Consider the following 23,289-nt stretch of genomic DNA (forward strand, 5'->3'; position numbering starts at 1 on the left):
CACACTACGACATTTTCACTACCTTTTAACATTCCTTTAAAACGAGTGGGATATGAGGAGCAATATGAGTTTTCGCAATATTTCACTAACACCTCTTATAAGATCCTTTATAGAACCCATACCATTCTTCTTTTGTGTAAACTTTATTTGTCTCAGCAATATTGTAGTGCAAAGCTCTCCGACTCGATTTAACTATTTTGACTTAGGGATGAAATCAAAACTCGACCGGTGGCCCGCCGGTTCTGGGTGGTTCCGGATGGTTGGAGCCGGTTTCCATTATTTTAAACAATGGAACGCGGTTCAACCACCACTAACCGTCGGTCAACCGTCGGTCGAGTTTTGATCTCATCTCTTACCACAATTGTTCTCATCTGATTCATCAGCGCATTGTGTGTAAGCATTACATGTCAGACTCTGATCCAGACACCCATACCCTGATGCACATTGGAATTCTGTCTCATCACAAATTGCTGAAAAAAGAACAGATAAGGTTAAAATATTAGAGAAGTAAATGACCTTTTTTCATGTATCCCATACTTCATTACTGAAATACGGGCAACATATAGCATAAAACACTGAGACGCAGATAGGAATGGCCAGATTATGTTGACTTTGGATCTTTGATTCATGGGAAAGCTTTTATATAAAATACGACTGGCGTCACAGCAAATACGTATTTTGTTCCGAACCGGTAGGACATTATTATTAGATAAGTACAGGCGAAACATAAAAGCCACGAACATTTCAAAGAAGCTATCTTAAACCGGAATGCATTGGATTAACAGACAAATTGAATTGGCTTCAAGGACATAGTTTACCTATTTAAACCAATAAAAATACCGCAGGGAATACAATTGCTGCAACAGTGAATAGAGCTGCATATAACTAACTTTGCGTGTATTTACATGAAGGTAATACCCACATTTTCCTGGTACAAATGGTGAACATGATTGGCTTCAATTGGGGCTTCATGTTGAGGAAAAAACCAAAAAAACCAAAAAACCAAAAAACAAAACAAAAACAAACAACCCCCCCCAAAAAAACACCCAAAAACAATCAAACTCCTTGAATTATGCAAGCATTACCTGGATTTGACGTTCTTGCAACTTCCAGGAAAAATCCGGATCTTGCGAAAGTATCTTCGTTCGCACGAAATTGAATCCACATTTTCCTATTATCAATAGATATGGTACTTGGTGGATATACCCAATCTAGTATGTTAGTTGTGGTTGCAGCTGTTATATTATGACTAAACCCAATTGCCAGATAATCCTGCGTCCAAATGTCAATTTCCAGTATCCTCACTATGAAATACCCGTTTTCATTGGCTGATATGAACCAGGTGCACGTAATTTTAGATGAGTAAAAGTCTGGGTATAATGGCGAGTGAAGATGAGTCATATCATCTCTCGCAATTTCTATCCATTCTTTTTCACAGGAATCTAAGAAAAGGAATCAAATTAAAGATATGACTGTCGATATAATATTGGGCTGTGACAATGAAAGACAAAATTGTTCTCTTTATTAATTAGAGAAAAAGAAACGGCAGTAAAGAGAATGAATGAAGAACGCTCCTGGTTTTTCCTGGTAACACAACAAAGTTGTAAAACATTTTACAACTTTATATGACGTTGTGTGTTACTACTCCCTATTCCAGAAAAATACAGAACTAATTTTTTGGGTAAACAAATATTATCAAGTTCTGCCAAATGAAACATAGCTCAATCCTAATCATTCATTTAGTCCTAACTGGAGATTAAAGAAAAAGTTCACTATTTTAGAGCTGTTTTAGAGCCAAAAACATGCATTTTCGGCATGTTTTCTGACAATCGAGTCACAAAAATCAAAGACTTGGAACAAGTCTAAGCATTCAAAATCTTGAGTATATGCCGCAATTTTGCTCTAATTTTCACTTTTTTGTGCTACTTTAATTAAATTGTTTGTTTTAAGAATGAAACATGTCTTTTCCAAAAATTAAAATGCATAAACTGAAATTAGTCTTTGTACAAGTCTTAGGCTTGATTGTCATAGCATACGAAAAACACCATAAAAACGCATGTTTTTGGCCCTTATTTCCAAAAATTGGCCAAATATTATGATTCGACTTTTATTGCTAGTTAGGACTAACTAAAGGATTAGGATTTAGCTATGTTTCATTTGGCAAAACAGGATAATATTTTTTTAATCCAAAAATATTAGTTCTGTATTTTTCTGGAATAGGGAGTAGGATTTGGTTTTGTACATAAACCTCAATCGTCTGCTTGTCTAAATTTGACATTAATAAAGTCGCTTTTGTAAGTCACTTAAAGTCATAAACAGCAATTAACGAAGACGTAACTATGGTACCCAGAGTTGTATTTAGAGTCGAGTCATTTCATGGTTGAGTTGAGTCATTCCGAGCAATATCCTGAGTCCAGTCGTGTCAAATGACTCGAGACACTATACAATCTCAATAGGGAAAATTTGAAAATCTGAGTCATTTCATTTTTTGAAAAGTCGAGTCTCATGTCACGACTCGTTACAACTACTACATATAAATACTACTCCTTCCACTACTACTACAGGTTGTCTAAAAAGTAACATAAATTTAACAAAAAAAATCCATCAAAAACTACTATTTAATTTCTGTTAACATCTATTAAAATTATTAATTGAATCGAATCATGTAATACGGCCTTCTTTATCTATCTATCTATCTTGCGGACGCATCCGAGAAAGAGTTTACAATTCTTTTCCAGGAATCTCTATCAGCCATCAGATTTGGGAGGTCATTAATTTCTTGATTGACGTCCCTTGCCACACAGTCGATGTAGTTGAATGGTCTTCTTCCTCTACATGTTCGTGGAAGCCTCATACAGATGACATCTGAAATTATTTGGTCTTTTGCACGGTAGCAGTGGCCTGCAAATCTGGCTCGCCGTTGAGCAACGATGGAGGACACCTGTGGAACACCATCATAGATCTCTGCTTTGGTTTTATGTTCACGCCAGGATATATTTCGAACCCTCATCAACAGCCGGGTGTAGGTACCATCAAGACGGTCCTGAAGATCTTTCTTCATTGTCCAGGTCTCACTTCCATATAAGAGGATACTCTCTATGCAGGCTCTTTATAATGTGACCTGCTACCACGAAATGAGCGTAAAGTCGCAAGTTGGTAGTTTTCAGACGTCCTGGCTCCGTTGGTGTTCTTTGTTTAACACCCCACCACCCTTGTTCAAGCCAGTAGTGTGTATGTCCTTTGTGAATGGGGGCACAATAGGCCATTCACGAAGGACATACTGCTGGTTTCTACAGGTGCGCGGCAAACAAAGAACATCAACTCAGCAGCCAGTATGTCTCGAAACTATCAACTTGCGACTTTGTTTTCACTTCGTGGTAGCAGGTCACATAAAGTGTCTGTGTGTTAGAGATGGCTGCTCGAAGACATGAAAACAGCAAGAAAATATGAAACAAGACAACTTGGCATGGAAGACAACGGAGAGGTGCAAAAGGGCACACAGGGAAGCCACCAACACACAAGCAACTACTGCTTATTCAGCAGATTAACGTAATAAAGAATGGGGCTTTCGGCAAATCTGCTTGTGCGAGCACGTAAATTAGATATATGGGCTGTATTTCTCAGCTGTCTTCCATGGACTTCACTTTTACTAGGAGGGAGCAACATTTTGGTACGCTCTGATTTTGCAAGCGTATGTGTGAACCTAAGCGAGTGTTGTTTTCTCCTAGCTGAGAGAGTTTCACAGTTTTTATGTTACATTATCTTCTAGACGCCCTGTACTACTTTTATTAAACCACTGCCATTACGAATATGCAATATAACCATCAAATGCACATAGCTATTAACAACATCATTAAACGGTAAAGCAAACTATTTTTTTAAGTGAACAGTAAACGGAAAGACAGGTAAAGACGCTGAGTTTCTTGTTGAAAATATTTCCATTATGCAATGATTTTGCTATTAATATGCCTTTGAATGGAAAGTTACTTTGTAAACACGATAAGAATAAATAATACAAGCCACTTAGTTTCTCTTCCTGTCAAACGCATATAATTCATTTAGATATCGGATCGGAACGTGACTGACAATTACATTCATATTTGCATCCAATAAAATGTGGAAGAGATAAGATTTAAACATTTGTTGTCCATATTGATAATAACTAACGGGAGCCAGACGGAAATGTAAAATATTTCATTAATAAATGTCAGCGAATGCAGTGTATCGAACAATATATAGTTTTTACGCTACAGGAAAAGAGATCTCAGCAAATAAAGCAGAAAATGTTAAAACATGTTATTACATCCTGAACATGAAGGAAATGTAATTAGTTAAAAGCAAGTTAAAGATAAAAATCAGGAAGCCGGAGTATTTTGTAGCATTCTACTCAAGCTATAATTGATTTATTCTTGCGCTGAAAAGTAGCGGAATAAATGTATGAAAACATGTGGAAAAAGTGTTTAATAGACTACTCTTAGTTTAAAAACGGATATTTATGAGGCGTTAAGCGTTATTGAGTAAATACCGATCGGAGCCAAATCTGACAACTACTTTAGTTACTTTACTTTAGTTAACTTGAGGATGATGAATTTGCATATGTTGTATGCCAAGCTGTATATGTGACCCGTTCTGACAAAACCAGGAACATGTCGCATTTTTGACATTTCATGATTTTCAATAAAAATGTAAGAACTAGAAATTAAGCTTTAAAATGATACCAAAATTATATAAATAGCATCAACACTTTTCAGTAAATGAGTAATGGGCCAATTAGTTTCCTGCTTTGCACAGGATTGCATTGGAATTGTCAACTGTTAATTATTGATCAAATAAACCTCTTTTTAATAAGTACAAGGATTTGAAAGTCCACTTAGTCCCACTGTCAAATACCATGAAATTAAGAATTCCTATTTTTTTTAATGGGAATGTCATCTTAAAATGCCTGTAACTCTCCGGGTTTTGTTGAAGCTGGTCACATATTACAGAGACACCCTGAAAGAACTGTATCGTTGGGCATTTTAACGCCACAGCTAATCATAACTAAATAACTGGCGTGGTTGAGGAAACAAATCAGCTATCATATACTTTTTGCATTTTGACAATTGACTACACAGTTCCTGAAATATAAGAATTTTACGAAACTCTCTCATTTTCAAACCTTTCCACGGATTCAAATATCAATCAATGATCTGTATTTGGAGTGCTAATCACTGCGCATCGTCATCGCATGAGGCGTCTATTTTCATTGTTAGATATTTGTCTCCCTGGAACGGATTGAATGTGAGGCAGTTTCGTAAACTTCGTTTTATTTTAAAAACGGAGCTGTCAACTGTCAAAATTAAAAAAATGTGTGAGAGCTGATATATTCCTCAACCACATCGGTTATTTAGTTATGTTTTGTTTATGCCTAAAATTACCCCAAAAATCAGTTCCCGACGACACAGTTCTTTCATGGACACTCTGTTCCCCACAACCCTTACAAGGACAGGCCTGAAATTAAACAAATTAATTAAAGTAGTGTAGCTGCTAATTTTTATTCAAACATGCAAACTTGAATTGTTGAATAGGGCTAATGTTAGACTTCTCCGTAGTCCACTTGCCAATTGTGCATACTCTGGCTATTACATTTAAGCTTAAAACTCTGATTTAATTAATGAGCGCACAATTGATAGATTTTCACAACTGATCTTTTCAGTCACCGTACGCCCTCTGTTTGTTAGCTTCCCAAGTAGACTACTGACTTTGGATTGAGAGTTAGGCCAATTTCTGGCCTAACTAAAATTGGGCATGATGTAATGCATCTTTAAAAATGAATCTGGCTTGTGATTGGTCGCCCAGATCTCGTTATTGTTTAAATCCTCCCGACGCGTACTGGTACCATTATAACTATACATGGTACACAACTATCTAGGGAATGCGGCGCTTTTGTGCTGGTGGATGAACGTATGCATCTAGCGCGTATTGTACCACCATGCTTAGTCTTGTGGTTAGATTTTATTGATAAACAAGTATGATTGACAGTGTGTGAGTCCTGGGGTAAAGTTCTGCTTAAAAGTGAAAGTCCATAGTCGGTTTTTCGGATAATAAACTGGCAGATTCTAAAATTAGAATTGTTCAGTATTGAAGTGTCATTATAATTATGCCATTATGATATGTTGCATTCAATAATATAAGCATACGTAGGGCCTATACTTTACTTTTACTGTCACAAATATAATTATATAGCCTAAACTTTTTCATAACCATTTTATACTAGTATTTTGATGTACTAAATATCAGTATAATTTCGAGTTCAACTGAATGCGTTCATCATGATTAATAACATTTTTATTAATCAAAAATCGACTATGGCATAGTCTAGGCTAATGTAAGATATAAAAAACAGCTAGATTATATCACAGATGCATAATAACTGTAGAAACAATGCTGTTACCAGTGGCGTGAAAAGATTAACATGACTATATTATAATTTGAGCAATTTTGATAATCTGTTGACAAAATGCATTTTGTATAGTCATGTGAAGTTTGCATTAATTTCTGTGACATTATGGTGTTACCCTATGACCTTTTAAAATTCCAGGAAAACAAAAAATGCCCCCAATAACGGCCAAAATCAATGAAAAAATGATTAGGCGTTGCGACATTATGCTCATTGATATTTTATGACCATAATAGGTATACACTTTTCGATGAAAATAATGAATTGTGCATAGGGATTCTTAAGTTTTTATCTATATTCTATCAAATCAATATAACAAATACTATACCACACCTACCATGTAAAAACAAATGCAGCAGTACAACATTTAAAGGTGGGTGACCTGATTGACAGCCTCATCCCCAACTCTACCCTATCAAAATGCAGGAGAAAGCTCATATTTTGCTCATTAACATATTGAAATTAGGCGTTCCAAATCGGTATATTAACGAAGAAATAGTCAAAATTAGTCTCAAATGTGGTATACCACATTTTTGACTAATTCAACAGTTTTTTGATGATATCTTCGGAAATACACCGATTTGGAACTCCTAATTTCAGTATGTTAATGAGAAAAATAGGATCTTTCATTTGATATCAATTTATTACATGATCATGATGATTATCATTAATAAAAATACTGTAGACTTCCAGATTTACGCTGTATTAAATGTCAGTAATTCCATGAAGAATTAGTCGCAGTTACAATGAACATTAACATGATCTTTTTGCATCAATGCTTGAAAGGGACAACAGTTTATGTTATACATAAGTATTAAATAATTTCCCAAATATATCAGGTCACCTTCTTTAAGGGGTATTACACCCTGCCCAATTTTGTGCCTATTTTTTTTTTCTCAAAATTATAGCGCATTGGTGACAAGTAAGATATGTATATTATAGGGGCAAGGACTACAACTACTGCACTGGAAATATTATTTCAGCACAGACAACAGTTGTGGAGTTACAATCAAAAATAAGGGAAAACCAATATTTGATCAATAAATCAATAACTACTTGCCTTGAGTTGCTGAATTTTCAGCGCAGTAGTTGTAGACTTTGCCCCTATAATATACATATTTTACCTGTCACCAATGAGCTATAATTTTTGAGAAAAATGCAAAAATAGGCACACAATTGACCAAGGGTGTAGTACCCCCTTAAATGGACATAATACACCAATCAATAAAGCAGTCAAACTCACGACAGTTGAATTCATCGGATGCATCCAGGCAGTGAATAGTGTGATCACATACAAATGTTGGGTTGACACACCCTATGCCTGCATGACACCAGAAATCTTCATGGCGACATTGAACTGAAAAACAAAATGGACATTTATCACATTGGACAAAAAACAAAGAAAAAGAAAACTTAAGATTCCCAATAATACTGCAAAACACACAGCATGTAATGCCTTCACGCTCCTTAATCATAGTGTCAAAGTTTTAACATTGACCCTATGTTAAAACATGTTAAGGTGATTTTCCTTTGACATGTTTGATCTGCAGTTTTGATACTTTGTGTCTTTCCACGGGTGTTTCTGGCCGGGATATTGACGATGGCACCCTTTAACCATGCATCGAGAAGTCGAGACAAGAGATTGGGTTAGTAACAAGCATCTTTCACCAGTCTATCAACCGAGTGAACAAGAAATAGTGCTACATTCTGCAAGCTCTTAGGTGAGCAAATTCCGCTTTGAGTAATTGTTCAATTTCCTTCATCAAGAGATTGGTTCGTTTGCTCTTTTTGTATCTAATCACTCATTAAAATCTTTTGTCCTCAAGCTCAATTGTACAGGGTGTCCCAGACAAAAATACCGGGTGAATGAATTTGGACATAAGGTTGAGAAATAGGCATCGGAATTCTTTGTTGTATCCCTCTGGGTTTTTATGTATCTAATAAGTATCTGCTTACTTTTAGTAACTCAAACATATAAAGATACGACACAAAACCAAAATAAATCAAACCTGGTAACTTAACAATCGCTGCCAATCAATGCTGGACAATTATAGGCATTTAAGACCATTTTCGGATCAGCAATTGCAACTAATTTGAACTGAGCCACCGCATGGAAATACAGTGGCATGATCGACGGACATTATATAAATAAACATATTTTTTTACCAGGTTCACCGTCGCAAATAATAAAGGAGACAAGTCGAAAAAGTGATCCCGCCCGGGAAACGAAGCCAGGACCTCAGATTTACAAGACCTGTGCCTTAACCACGTAGCCAAATGGTTCAGGACCACTTAGCCATGTGGTTCAGGTGCCTTAACCACTTAGCCAAGTGGTTAAGGCACGGGTCTTGTAAACCTGAGGTCATGGGTTCAATTCCTGGGCGGGACCACTTTTTATGATTGTCTCCTTTATTAAACTCCTCAACAAAACTCCCCTTTACAATGACACCCCATTTGAAACAATGACATTTTTCACGGATGAGTACACGCCTTGTGAATGTAGTGGGGTCTCAAAAAGAATTGGCCAAATTGACCATTATTCTGTGCAGCAAGCTGCAATCCCATAACTTCACAATCTGGGACCTAATGCAATCCTCCAAGATGACACCGCTCGCCCCACATAGCCACACTAGTCAACGACAACCTTCAGAATATGGGAGTAGAGTCAGAATGGCCTGCCATCAGGCCAGACCCGAGGGCCAGACCTCAATCCGATTGAACACTTGTGGGACCAGCTTCATCGTGCTGTGCGTCGTGAGAAGCCCATATGCAACCAAATTGAATGACCTGCGACGAATCCTTGTTGAAGAATGGAATTCCATCCAACAGTAACGTGTAACCAGGTCGGTGAGCAGCATGAGGAGAAGGTGCTGACTATTGTGGCTGCCTGTGGTTTTTCCACCCGCTATTGAGGTTAGTGGCTAGCGTTGTTTGAGCACAGAATAATGGTCGATTTGGCAAATTCTGTTTGAGACCCCACTACATTCACAAGGTGCGTACTCAGCCGTGAAAAATGTTATTGTTTCAAATGGGGTGTCACTGTAAAGCGAGAGTATTGTAGCTATCCAGTGATATGCAACACGATATGAATATGTTACAAATAATTGGAGATACAGATGCTTGAAAAAACTTTCCAAACTTTTGTTGAGGAGTTTATTTGCGTCGGTGAGCCATTGTATTGGTTTCTATTAAAGTCAATAATATAGCCGACGAAACATGGGAGGTTACAATAGGAGATTAGGACATTGGAACTGAAGGTATATGCAATACCAAAAAGATAAAACGGCCGAGAACTATGGGTGTCGTTTTTACATGAGTACATTGAGCCACCTTTCCCATCAAGCATATAAATGACTGTACGATTACAAATTCTGTCTATAGAATAATGCTTTTCGGGTGCAGAAAATGGGTTGAAAAACCATTTTAATTAGGATGAAGCTATTTAATCACATTAACATTGATTTTGAAATCCCACACTGTATAACAACAATAGACTATTGTTATATATTCACCTATATTGGACACTGCACTATGTGATAAATAAAGAATAGATTTCAACATTCACTATAAGCACTTACAATATGAATAAGAGAACACAACATTGAACCTTGAAAATGTATGAAATCATTACATTGAAAGATATTAGACAAAATTAACTTGTATGCCATACATGCTATAGGCATCATCCCATCCCTCCAATTGCCATACATGCTAGATATCATCTAATCCACAAGAGTCTAGGGATTTCGTTCATTTTACTCCATGTAGATTACAGGGTATTCTTCCCCTTCAAATCCACTTTTTTTTACATTACTTGACTAGACCCTCCCTCGGGTCCATGGAGAACGACTGGTAATGTAGATTACATAGCATTAAAAATCAACCGTGCTTCGTTGAACGATTATTTGGAAGGGAGATCTCAAACAGATTGGACCAGTCGAGGAATCAGCGCTCAATGGACTTTCGCGTTTACTTATAATACGAGTATATTTCTATATTGCTGCATGGTTGACTGTGTGTGTAATCAGTGGCGTCGATTTGTGGATGAAGAGGAATGGGTTTTTGGCATTGAGGAAAATAGGGGGGGTAGCTAAATCAGACAGCAAATCATGTGATTGTAGGAAATGAATCTGTTATACATTCATACACTCCTGGATAGTGCGAACCAATTAGAGCCTCCGTTAGTAAATTACTAGCCGTGCATAAATGTTGTACAATTGCACGGGCGCGCGCTCCGCGTAGTACGCGCAGTGCTTTCGGACGCGTTCATTTTACTTGTGGGTTGTTGCATTTATATTTGCCTGCATTTTCCAGATTTTTAGTGACAATTTTGTTATAAAAATGCAAAAATCACGGGATTTTTTAGTCGTGTATGAAATAGGTTAATAAATGCGTATCACTTGTTGCTCGAGAAATTGTACAAAATAATGCACTTGTACTGAGATGTTGATGCGTCTAATGCAATCTCCCCCCCCCCTTCGGGGCTCGTGCATAGACGCATCAACATCTCAGTACGCGTGCATTATTTTGTACAATTTCACTCCCAACAAGTGTTGGGAGTGAAATTATGTATTAACCTATAATTAATGACTGAGGTTTAAACCTTTTGTTCCAAACATGATTCGGTATCTTTTTTTCTGTTCTTTTTGTAATGTCCATTTCATAAAACAATTGATCCGAACAAAGAGATTTTATTCCTACTTGGGATATTCAGATGGAATTCTTCATTATCGAGAGCAAGACTGTGAAGTATATCACGAGGTATTGACCTTTTTGCTCTTAGAGTTGATCGCAGTTTCGACTCGTAGACTCTTAAATCAATATTTAGGTTATATTATAATTAGACATCGTGCAACATGGACGACCGATTTAAAGTACCACGAATTTACGAGACTATAATCAATAAGTCTAAGGTCATAAAGGTCATGACCTGATGATATATAGTTCACAGTCTCAATACGTTGGCGAAGTGATGTAACAATCGGATTAGTTACCATAGCAATAGGTGAAAACGATTTTTGAATATACCGCGCTGCACTGGTACGTTCACGCGGTACCTAAGCATTGAACCATATCATGGTGATCACTCGCACCTGTAAGATAAGTATCTTTGAAAAGACCGGTATTATATTCAATCTATGATTGCAAATATACACAATATACACAGGTGATGCGTGCAACCTGCTTGAAATATTCCAAGATTGTATTCACCTATTGCTATGTTAGATGAATTACGTCATTTCGCCAGCGTATATCGAAGATAAAGAATAAATTTCCATCTGAAAATTCAGAGATAGGAATAAACTCTCTTTTCTCGGATTAAATTTTAAGTTTGAATCATAAATCTTGTGCTTGAAAGAAATCTATTCATTCGCTTATTTCTTTATAACGTCTTTGTATCGTTTTATGAAATAAAGTTGCAACGAGAAAAAAAGAATCTGAAAACCGAATCATTAACCGACCCCGTATTCTCCACTGATGCAATAATATGCGATTTGCATAAAGAATGGATAGCTATTTAAATGTTACTTTTCATTGATCACATTATCCCCTTTTATCATTTTAAATCAGAAAAACAAAGAAAATTGCTATTTCATTCTAGCGCTTGCAATGCGTGAATTAGCTCAAAGATGGTATTATTATTGAGCGGAGCTTCACGCAGCTGGGACGCATAAATAAGACGTAAGACGAATAGCGATATGCACACAATTTATACGTCTTTGATTCAATGATACACATGAGCTCACATGCACGAGACATGTTAATCATCACTCGATCGGTGAACTCGGAACATAACCAGCGATCTCCGGATTTAATATAAAAACTTAAATTTCACTGAATTTAAAGCACTTCAGGCTTAGTTTTTCAAGTGGTATTTTAGTATACCATTGGCCATTACAATCATGCAAAAATAAAAATTTGAGAAAAATTGAGGGTGTCGCAGCAACTCACATATTATGGCTTTTAGTTTTAATAACTCGATAAAGAATACATGCATATCCTACAACATATATTAAAACATATGGTAATTTTCATTATACTTGCCACAGGTTGACAGACTATCATCGACTGAAGCCAGGCATTGTTCCTTATTATTGCATATTAGGATTCCATCATGACACCACTGACCTGTGTTGCATAACTTGTCCGTCCCAATGCACGGATCTATCATAGATATAAATATATCAAAAATATATCAAGGTTGTGAAAAAGAAAGACAGAATTAACGAGTAGCTGTCAATATCCTAGACTTAATATCTCTAAGTTAATTTGGCCAAGCTTGGTTTAACCTGGGCTTTTGTTTTTTAATGTGGCAACGAAATGAGCGTAAAGTCGCAAGTTGGTAGTTTCGAGATGCTGCATTGGTGTTCTATGTTTGACACGCACCTGTTCATGTCAATAGTATAATGTCTGTATGTTCATGGTGAATGAGGCACAATAGGCCATTCACGAAAGACATACTGCTGAGTTGTACAGGTGGGCGGCAAACCAAAAACATCAACTCAGCAGCACTGATGTCTCGAAACTACCAACTTGCGACTTTATTCTTCTTTCGTGTCACAAAAACGATAAATTAGCAACAAGGAGAGTTGTGTGCTTGAATAAACACGTCATTTTCCTTTTCAAACTGATGTCTTTATACAGAGTGCATCTCAAAAAACGTTACAATTTAAAATATTTTATTCGACCAGCCGAAAAAGGATAACGAGAATTTCTTTGTTCACGATTTGTCGTGATCATCATCTTTGGATTGTAGATGGGAAAATTCCATTGTCTTGAGTAGTTTTCTGCTTTCTAATGACATATGAGCCCGTCCCCCTTGTTTTTCCAATTTTCTCTATTTGAAATTTAAGTTTTCGGACCCCCCCCCCCAATATCACATTCCCTCTGGCGTAAATATTGAACTTAATTATCTGGACTTAAGGGGTCGGTCACCCATCTTTGTTAAGTATTTTTGTGGGACCTGAGAGAACATCAGATACACCAAATTGCATTCTGAATACGAGGAATATCCTTCTGATATCACAAAATATCAATTTATAATAATTGTATTGTAATTTGAATTGTATCGCTTATTTTAAACAATTAAAATTATTTGATATCAGAAGGACATTCCTCGTATTCAGAATGCAATTTGGTGTGTCAGATTTGCTCTCAGCCTCACCAAAATGCTCGGTACAAACGTCGCTATCCGAACCCTTAACCAGGAGGTTGAAAAAGGTTGTTTGACTGTGGTTATGTAAGAAGAGCTTCAGCATACCTGCACAATGATTGTGCATCGCTAATAATTTTTATGTTGGTATACTGTGTGTATTTTTATCTTTAAACCATACATCAAATTCTAGCGTTAACTTTATTTTAATTTCCTGCTCAATGATTGTGCATCGCTAATCATTTTTTATTTCTATACTGTGTGTATTTTGTTATCTTTAAACCATGCATCAAGCTCTAGTGTTAACTTCATTTTAATTTGATTGAACATGGATTAAATTGGGGCCAATTCTATTATCTCCTTATGAGTTTTCTTCGACCGTCACAAAGATAAACAAGCAGTGTTTGTATTTTAAACAGATACGAATGAGAATCGAACAGTTTTTACGCCGCACATTCGTGATGATTCAAATAGTTTTAAATGAATTTGTCGTCGAACAAGAATGAAACTTAAGCTTGCATATTATTCGCTGTACAAGTGACGCCATAATCGGATTAACTACCATAGCAATAGAGGAATACAATTTTTGAATACATCGCCCTGCGCTACAGGCAGGATGCACTCATCACCTCTGTATGTGTGCAATCATTGATTGAATACCATACCGCTCTTTTCAAAGATACTAATCTTACAGGTACAAATGATTAGCATTTTCTTTGACTTGGTTCAATGCATTGGTACCGCGTGAACTTTGTAGTGCATGACGATAATTCAAAATTGTATTCCTCTATTGATATGGTAATTAATCCGATTAACTACGTCACTTCTACGGCGAATATAGACGAATCCAACGAGCCAAGTCATGGTCAGGATTTGGTAGGCCATATTTGGGTACCCGCATGCACCAAACAGGTGTTCTGAGTACCCAATTGGGTGGATTAAACCCGCTTAAAATTCGATGTTAGATTCTTTTATGTTGTAAACAGTCATCATTATTTTGTCTACGTGTTACACGGGTGATAGAATGCAGTTCATAATATCCTTCATCAGAACTACAATTCTTACATATCTCATATCTATTATCATAACAAGAAGCATATCATAAACCGAGGTACACGTTTGTGATGCGATCAAGCAAAATCAGCTGGAACTCGGAAATATTGATTTTGAGATATAGCCAATTAAAATTATTTGATATCAGACGGACATTCCTCGTATTCAGAATGCAATTTGGTGTGTCAGATTTGCTCTCAGCCTCACCAAAATGCCTCCAAACAAAGGAAATATTTCTTTTTTGTTTCCCCTTGTTTTAGAAACTCTTCAATTGATCATATCCTTGGAACAGGTTGTTCAATTTCAATGCCGTTTTCTGGAAAATGCAGCTATTTAAATGTTTTTTACTATCCTGTAAGAAATTGAAAATTTAATATCTCCGAGTTCCGACTGATTTTGCTTGATCGCATAACATTTTACAACACAAGTGATGCTAGAATATTGAGACAAAATGAAACAATAATCACGCGCGGAAAGACGAAAGGGAATATGATGGTTTGGTTAAATAATTAATTGAGACAATGTCTGGCTTTTAAGTATCAATTTAAAATAAAATCTATAGAATTGCTTTTTAATATTCGATGTGTAGGGGTAGTAGAACACGTTTGTTGTCAGTTATAATAGGACGCAACATTGGTCTCTCCATTGAAAAGTGCATTTACATTATCATATGTATCATCATTAAAACTGTTGGCTTAAAGGTACGTAGTATGGAAAGATAAAACAATAAAAGCGATTGATACCGTATAATGAACCTTATCCAAAAGACCAAAAGAAATGGTTTATACTTGATCATACCGACACGGCAAACTCGTGGCTTTAATATTTTTGATTTTGATTTGATTGTTCGGGTTTTGACAGCCCTGGATAACCCAAGAAAGCCTCTATTGAAGCTTATTTCCATTGGGGTCCATTTGAACACCGGGACGGGTTGGGAACAGTCAGGGGTTAACACCCTACTCTTTTCGAAACTGGCTGCGAGATACATGTACAGGTATGACTCTCTGTACACGGGACCGACGGCTTAACGTCCCCTCCGAAGGACGGAGTACTTTCATGATTCATTTACCCAATTGAATATATGAATACAAAAGCCACCTAAGTCCATACTTAAACCAAATTGAGTTAAGCATGGGAAAGTGTTCCTTTACATAGGCCTGTCATATGTATGAAAGAACAACTCAAATTCATCCTCTGTGTCTATTGGGCATGTGAAAAATAGCATGTATGAAAGAATCACCCAATTCCATGATTTGAGTCTTGTAACACATTGATTAAAATCCAGTATGTATAAAAGTCCACTTGTAACAAATTCATTGCTAGAGAGTGACTTTTGAAAAAAAATGGGTTTAATAAAGGAAAGTGTGTGGTTTATATTACATGGCAGAATGCTTATCATATACATACCTGTGCGCTTTATTTTGTATTATCTTACTAGTGGTAATCTCATTCTAACATTGTTGTCTTTGTATATGATTCAAAAAACCACCTAAGTCCAAAATTTAAAATGAACCCCACGAAGTCCCTGAAATGCTAATCTTCATACCTAATACAGGTTAATCCACTCATTTGCACGTAAAACTTACCATATTGACCAGGTAAATCTAACTGAAGGAATTAAAATGATACACATGTTTTTCTCTCAAAATCACTTCCCATGGACTTAGGTGGCTTTTGTATTCATGTATTCAATTCTAAATGAACCATGGGGAGAGCGGAAGTCTGAATTTAATCTACAGAAGTTGCCAATTAATTTCAGACTTTTTCTTTTCCAAGTCAATATCCCAGCAAATCGCCACCGCCGGGAATCGAACCCGGGACCTCATGCACTAAAGGCAAGTACCCTAACCATTGCGCCACGCTCTCCCCTGATCCAAAGATCAAACAAATTTGGTTGTTGTGCCTTCAAAGTTCTATTATTATTTTTTATACCTTTATATAACCCAATCTTGATTTTTAACTTCATGTTACGTTTTGGAGATTTGGTTTCTGACCTTGTTAACCACAACAATTTAAGAATTTAAGAAAAAACTACAATCACCACCACCACCACCACCATCCCAGCAAACACAAAACGTTTTACATAAAACGTTTAAATGTCGGGTTATATAAAGGGTATAAAACGTTTAAAAACATTTTCGAAAACCACCACCACCCACCACCACCACCCACCAAAACCACCACCACACCCACCACCACCACCACCACAACTACAACCACCACCATCACCAACAACATCAACAACAACGACAATAACAACAACAAGCACGTGGCCGAGTGGATAAGGCGCCAGACTCATAATCCATAGGTTGCGAGTTCGAGCCCCACTCGTGCCAACGTGTTGTGTCCTTGGGCAAGGCACTTTATCCTCATTGCCTACTGGGGGATGGGGTTGGGTTGAATTAGATGTTTGTATAGTTGTTTGTTTCAATATTGCAATATTGGCGCTGATTAAGCTGCTGCCTGCAAATTGCATTGTGTCTGTTTAGGTGTGTTTAATGTACAATTCTAGCAATTTGACCTGCGGGTCACCATTAGAGTTTGAAATAAAACCTTCCTTTTTTTCTAACAACAACAGCAGCAGCAAAATCGTCGACGAACACAACATCTATATCTGACATGGATGAAATGAAAAAGAAATATTTCTTCAGCAGGTTCAAATTTGAACATAATCAATATTACATCAAATTGAAAGTTCACATTCTATACTGGATGTTTCCTCAGGCCGTCTGATTTTTCGGCGGTGATTGGTTAGTGACCCGTGACCAGGGTTCGCAGGTTTTTGCCGCAGGTGGAAAAAACCATGGTTTTAACCGCGGTTTTAACCGCTTGGCAAAAACAGTTTTTGCCGGCAAAAATGGCAAAAACTAAAAAAGTGATTTAAAGTTCCGATTTTTGATCTCAAAACGAATTATAACATTAAAAAAAAATTAATTTCCATTTACTGAAATGTGGTATATCAAATTCAAAACATTTTCATTTTAAGGACTTGATAAGACAAAAAATAAGTTGAATGATTCATTAAAACATATATGTTTAAGGACATATAAGGACTTGATAAGACAAAAAATAAGTTGAATGATTCATTAAAACATATATGTTTACTGTTTATGAGCTTTCTGTGCACTTGTTAACATTTGAGTGACTATAAATGAGTTTTTGCCATTTTTTGCCATTTTTACCGGTTTAAACCAGGCAAAAACTGGCAAAAACAGGTTTTTGCCATTATTGCCACTTTGTCGGCAAAAACAGGTTTTTGCCGACAAAAACCGAACCCTGCCCGTGACGGGGTCGAAGAACTGAATCTGCAAAGAATCTTCTTAATACCAGAACTATAGGCCCCTCGAAGTTGTGGCGCAGAAAAATTCTATAGTTCTACTAATAAGAAGATTCCTCGTCGATTTAGTTCTTCGACCCCGTCACGGGGCACGAACCAAGTACCGCCGAAAAATCAGACGGCCTGAAAAAACATTCAGGACCGGATCTCCAGTTCAAAAATAGTAAATCCAGTTGAATATATTTTAACTTTCAATTTGCAACTTGATATTCTGCATACTTGGATGACTGAGAATATTCAGAAATACGAGGGGGTATCAAAAAGTTTTAGAAATCGCCCAGAAGTGAAAGAGCTATATCAATGAAATTTTGTCAGTGCAATCACTGGTCCTTATGTACATTGTGGTTCAAAAATGGTCTCATAGGTATGTTTACTTTTTTTACAGGTGGCACTAGGTGCCAATAACCTGCTGCCCCAGTTACTGCGCATAAACTGCAAGATTGAGAAAATTGAGGCAAGCAGCATTAATAAGATCCTGCTTTTGAAGGGTTGCAGTGCCTAGAAAATTGATGATGAAATGAAAGTTATCTTTGGTGGCGATTGTGATATGTCACTGTCGCTTTTTGGAAAAGGAATTTTTATTTCATCACAGATTTTCGTGGCACTGTAACCCTTAAAATGGAACTTAATCATGTTGCATGCCTCAATTTTCTCCATTTTGCTGGTTATGCGGTTACATAGGCAGGTAGTGACATCTAGCTCCTGTAAAAAAAAGTAAACATACTTATGAGACCATTTTTGCACCATAGTGTACATAAGGACCAGTGATTGCACTGACAAAATTTCATTGATATAGCTCTTTTACTTCTGGGCGATTTCTAAAACTTTTTGATACCCCTCGTATAATGAACTATAATGATTTGAATAAACAAAATTAATAATTGTTGAGTGGTAGTCAAATAATATCAAGGTTGTAATGTAAAAGGATTTGTGATCTCACCGGAAGCTAATTGCTATAAATGTTGATCTGTTAGTGCACTCAACATCTAATTATTGCTTTATAAGGCAGAAAACTCATATAGCTGATGAAATAGAAATGTTGTGGAAAGATACCATTATATGGAAATTGGAAAGTTGAGTTAATGACATTTAGTTGGACTATTACGTCAATTTCATTCATTTTCTATACAAAATGCTTGCGCGGTAATCCGTAAGTTGTATCAACACTACTAGAATCACTCGATAAACCTTTCTCTGGATACTGAAACTTCGAAAATTCATTCCCACGATGCTAGAAACTTATTATTCAATTCCATTGTCTACTTTTCTGTAGCCATTTTATAATAATAATAATAATAATAAAGACAGATTTAATATAGCGCCTAATGCAAATGCCTCTAGGCGCTTTACACAACCAGAAACATATTAAAATATCTTAAGCTACAAACAAAGAAAATTTAAGGGCCTAACAAATACAATTTTTTTTCATTTTAAATAATAAACAAAATTTTAAACACAACAATATAAACAAAAGAAAAGTCATAATCCACGCCGCTTCCCATGAGCCAAAAAAAAAAAAAAAAGCAAGGAGGCGCGACAAAAGGCACATATGAAGCGACGAGGAGAATGACTTTAGAACATATTTCATAATATCAATAAGCACATAATAAGCAAATAAAAATGTAAATATACACAGAGTTTAAAAATAGAATTGCACTACAACCCAAAAAAAAACCATTGGCCATCCAAATTCAGGTTGTAAAGTGGTTCTCATAGTGTAGTGCGGATAGGTTTGCGCCGGGTTCGGCTGCAACCGGCCTATAGTTGATGCGATCTGATGATTTAACGGTGATAGCGAAATTGCAGGGCTTTGAATCCTCTAAAAATACGCCATATGATACGCAACCACTAGAATTTAGCCCACTTGAAGAGCATTTTTAAGACCAAACTACTGTACATTCTCTCATGCACTACGAGATTAAATTTCTGGATTATCTAGCTAGAATATATTAAGAATTTTTATATAATCAATGAATCATTGATGTCGCAAACTCTCCATTTGTCTAAACTCTACCGCAACGGCTTCGATCATGACTATAATACACGTCAGAAATAAAGAAACTATTTCGCGTCTGACGATCCTGTCTATCAAACTCCCACGGCCCGTGATTGGTAAGTAGCGCATAAAAGGGAGGCAGATTCATCGATTCCTTCATCGCACAAAACGGAATCGCAGAAAATGGAGGACGATGTAGGTATTTTAAAAGGCAAAAACAATTTTCTGTGCATTGTTGACATTTTGAATTTTTTATTACTATTAAGACCTAACTCTTCAGATGGTTTGTAAGTCTGAAGGGGCACAATTAACCATAGGGCATGCGGTCTTTCTGCTGCGTTCAGAAAAATCACGACAAATCGTGAACAAACCGATTCTGATTGATAGGTGACGTCAGTCATCAGGTATTTACCTTAAATTTTGTTTGTATATTTGTAAGGGGTAGACATTTGTATACTGGCATTAAAATATCAGAAAAATTAATTGCTTATATTATTTAACAAAAATATGCATGTATTTTATATATATAAACAGCGCCCTCAATTTGCACACAATTATACAGTTTATAAATTTAGAATAGAAATTACAAAAAAAAAAGAGAAAAAAATTAATTTTGAAAAAGAAAGGAAAATTTTAAAAGTTAGCTTAAAATGTGTGCATATTAGCTGTTGGTATTATCCAAGTCTAGAACTGCAAATTATGTGATATTATTTATTGCTAAAACATAATAAATAATCACATCAAACAACTATTTCTTTCTGATTTACTTACTCGTTACATCAAGTCGTTGAATCTCCACAAGAAATCCTCTCTGCCGATACTTCTTATAATCCGATTGAAGTCGCAGCCATAAGCTGTTTGCATATATCATAATAGTAGTTCCAGCCGGGAAAAAGTTCGTTTCTTCCAACACAAAATCGTCATCAGAAACATCCTCTCCAATACCAATAGTTAATTTATCTACGTATAGATTCGGTCGCTTTGTCACAAGAAGAAGTTCACGGAATTCTAGGAGGAATGTGGCGTTATCTGGTGCAGTGATGATCCAACTGTAATCTAAGTTGTCTGGGTAGAAGGCGGGATAGCCAGGCGACGACAGGGTCAGGTTGTCACCAATAGTCATGTAGTAGTCTTCCTTGCCCGAAACTGTTAGTAATAATAATAATAATACGTTTGTGAAGGTTGTCATTCATCCAGGTTTAATAAATATTGAATTAAACATAAAACTGATCACGGCTGAATCCCCGAAACCAGTACTAGCACGTCTGAGACAGAATTTGGTTCACCCCAAAGACAAGCCGCCCAAGGACAAACAAAGCAATTTAGTTTATGCAATACAATGCAAGGACGCTGATTGCCAGGACTTGTACATAGGGGAAACCAAACAGACATTATCCAAACGCATGTACCAGCATAGACGTGCTAGTACTGGTTGCGGGGATTCAGCCGTGTTCACGCATTTGGACAGTACACATCACACTTTTGACAACCAAGATGTTGTGATTTTAGACAGAGAACACAGGTGGTTTTAAAGGGGCGTCAAAGAAGCAATTTACGTCAAGAAAGAACAACCTTCACTGAACAGGGGAGGCGGTCTTCGCCATAACTTGACGGGGGCTTACAATTCTGTCATCAAGAACATTCCTAAGAAGTTCGACTCAAGATCCACGACCTCTGGCAACACCACCTTGTCACAGGTCAACGACCTTTTGCCGCCAGATCATCAGACGGCCTGATGATGCACCTTGGATTAGGTGCGATACTGTAGCCTCTCAAATAAATGTGAGTCCAGTTGATCAGTTTTATGTTTAATTCAATAATAATAATAATAATAATAATAATAATAATAATAATAATAATAATAATAATAATAATAATAATAATAATAATAATAATAATTATGATCATCAGTAGTCGCTACATATATATTTTGGAATGTAAGGTTTTGAGGCCAAGACGGAATGGATGGCAGAATTCTATGCCAAGGCGGAATGGCAAAATTGCCGGTGTAGAAATGTGATTTTTCTTCAGATGAAAGGGGACACAACATCTGAACATTGAAAATTAAACAAACATATTTTGAAAAAAGGAGGAAGAATGAATATTTAAGCAATCCCGATGTAATTTTTAATTCCTATTAGTTAATACAAGGCTGTAACGCATTTTCCTAATATTACTGATATTAGAGATCTGTCTTACATTCCGGGCTCTATTCCTTATCTAGTTTTGTTTTTGGCAATTTAATAAAAAAATAACAAATCGGGCGTAGCATTGATAATACAATAAAGAATTTGCTGTGAATGGAACTCGAACCCATGACCAATATATCCAGACACGTTAATCAACTGCGCCACCGTTGCATATGGTGCGTCTGTGCGAGTTTTAACCATGTCAAGATATCATGATATTATTGCTATTCTTTCACCTAACGTGATGACCATGATTTTTTATCATAATCTAGGCTTAATTCCTTTACGCGACAATATTATATTTCAGAATATCCTTAATCATGTTTATTTCTTTACCATGTTTACTTCAATTATTAAAGTTTAACCTTCAATTCTTAGTAAGATTGGAGTTTGGCATTTGAAAAACATGTTAGATTTCAACCGTTGCAAGATATGCCTTGAACTTGGACAATTATCTGTAGTTGTATAAACAGGTCTATGCACAATCACATTGAAGTCAAATATTGGACAACTTAGGTCAATAAAGATTGCTTAGAGAGCAGACATACATGTATTGGTTTCTGAGAGCAATTCGCTCAATATTATACGTGCATGAAAGCTTTGTGTGATTCGTTTTATTCAGTTATATGTTACAATGTTGCAAATTATTGCAGACGCCCCAGGCAAACGTCGCCGTTTAGATATCAAATGTGCAGGTTATACTTTGCCCCCATTTCATCCAGTATATAACGGGCTATTCCATTTAAATTCCACAGTCCCCCTGTGGAAGATTGAGCTAACTTCCACTGATGATGGAGTATGGGCGGGAGTATGGGACGGGTTTAAATAGAATAGGCAATTGCGTAACTTCAATAATAAATACTCACTCCAGTTGTGTAAGATATATGTGCAGCCATATATATAGGGGATCATATCAGGGGTCTGTAGAAGACATTTAAACCTTCCACACGGGTATGGTACATTTTAAAAAGAATAGCCTTCATAATTTGAAGGCGTCACAGACTGGCATCTTTTTGGCTTTGATTTGCCCCAAGTATTTGTTACATTCGATTTTACTCCCTCACAACTTTCCCGAAGCATTTGTAACTTTCATTTTACCTTTTGAAAAATCGCAAAAGTATT

General features: G+C 36.4%; 1 protein-coding gene across 1 annotated transcript in view; it reads right to left on the reverse strand.

Annotated features, from left to right (window-relative positions):
• The window catches only part of LOC140151156 (uncharacterized), a 36,760-nt gene extending 28,962 nt beyond the window's left edge, over positions 1-7,798 (reverse strand). Inside the window, exons 1-3 of the mRNA XM_072173380.1 lie at positions 7,683-7,798; positions 1,086-1,442; positions 357-470 (exon numbers count right to left, since the gene is read on the reverse strand). Coding sequence (XP_072029481.1) covers positions 357-470; positions 1,086-1,401 — 430 coding nt within the window. The 5' untranslated portion in view covers positions 1,402-1,442; positions 7,683-7,798. The remainder of the gene's footprint in view (positions 1-356; positions 471-1,085; positions 1,443-7,682) is intronic.
• Between the last annotated feature and the right edge of the window lie 15,491 nt (positions 7,799-23,289).

Source organism: Amphiura filiformis, chromosome 4 (genome assembly GCF_039555335.1).
Source record: "Amphiura filiformis chromosome 4, Afil_fr2py, whole genome shotgun sequence".
In the NCBI taxonomy this organism is placed as follows: domain Eukaryota; kingdom Metazoa; phylum Echinodermata; class Ophiuroidea; order Amphilepidida; family Amphiuridae; genus Amphiura; species Amphiura filiformis.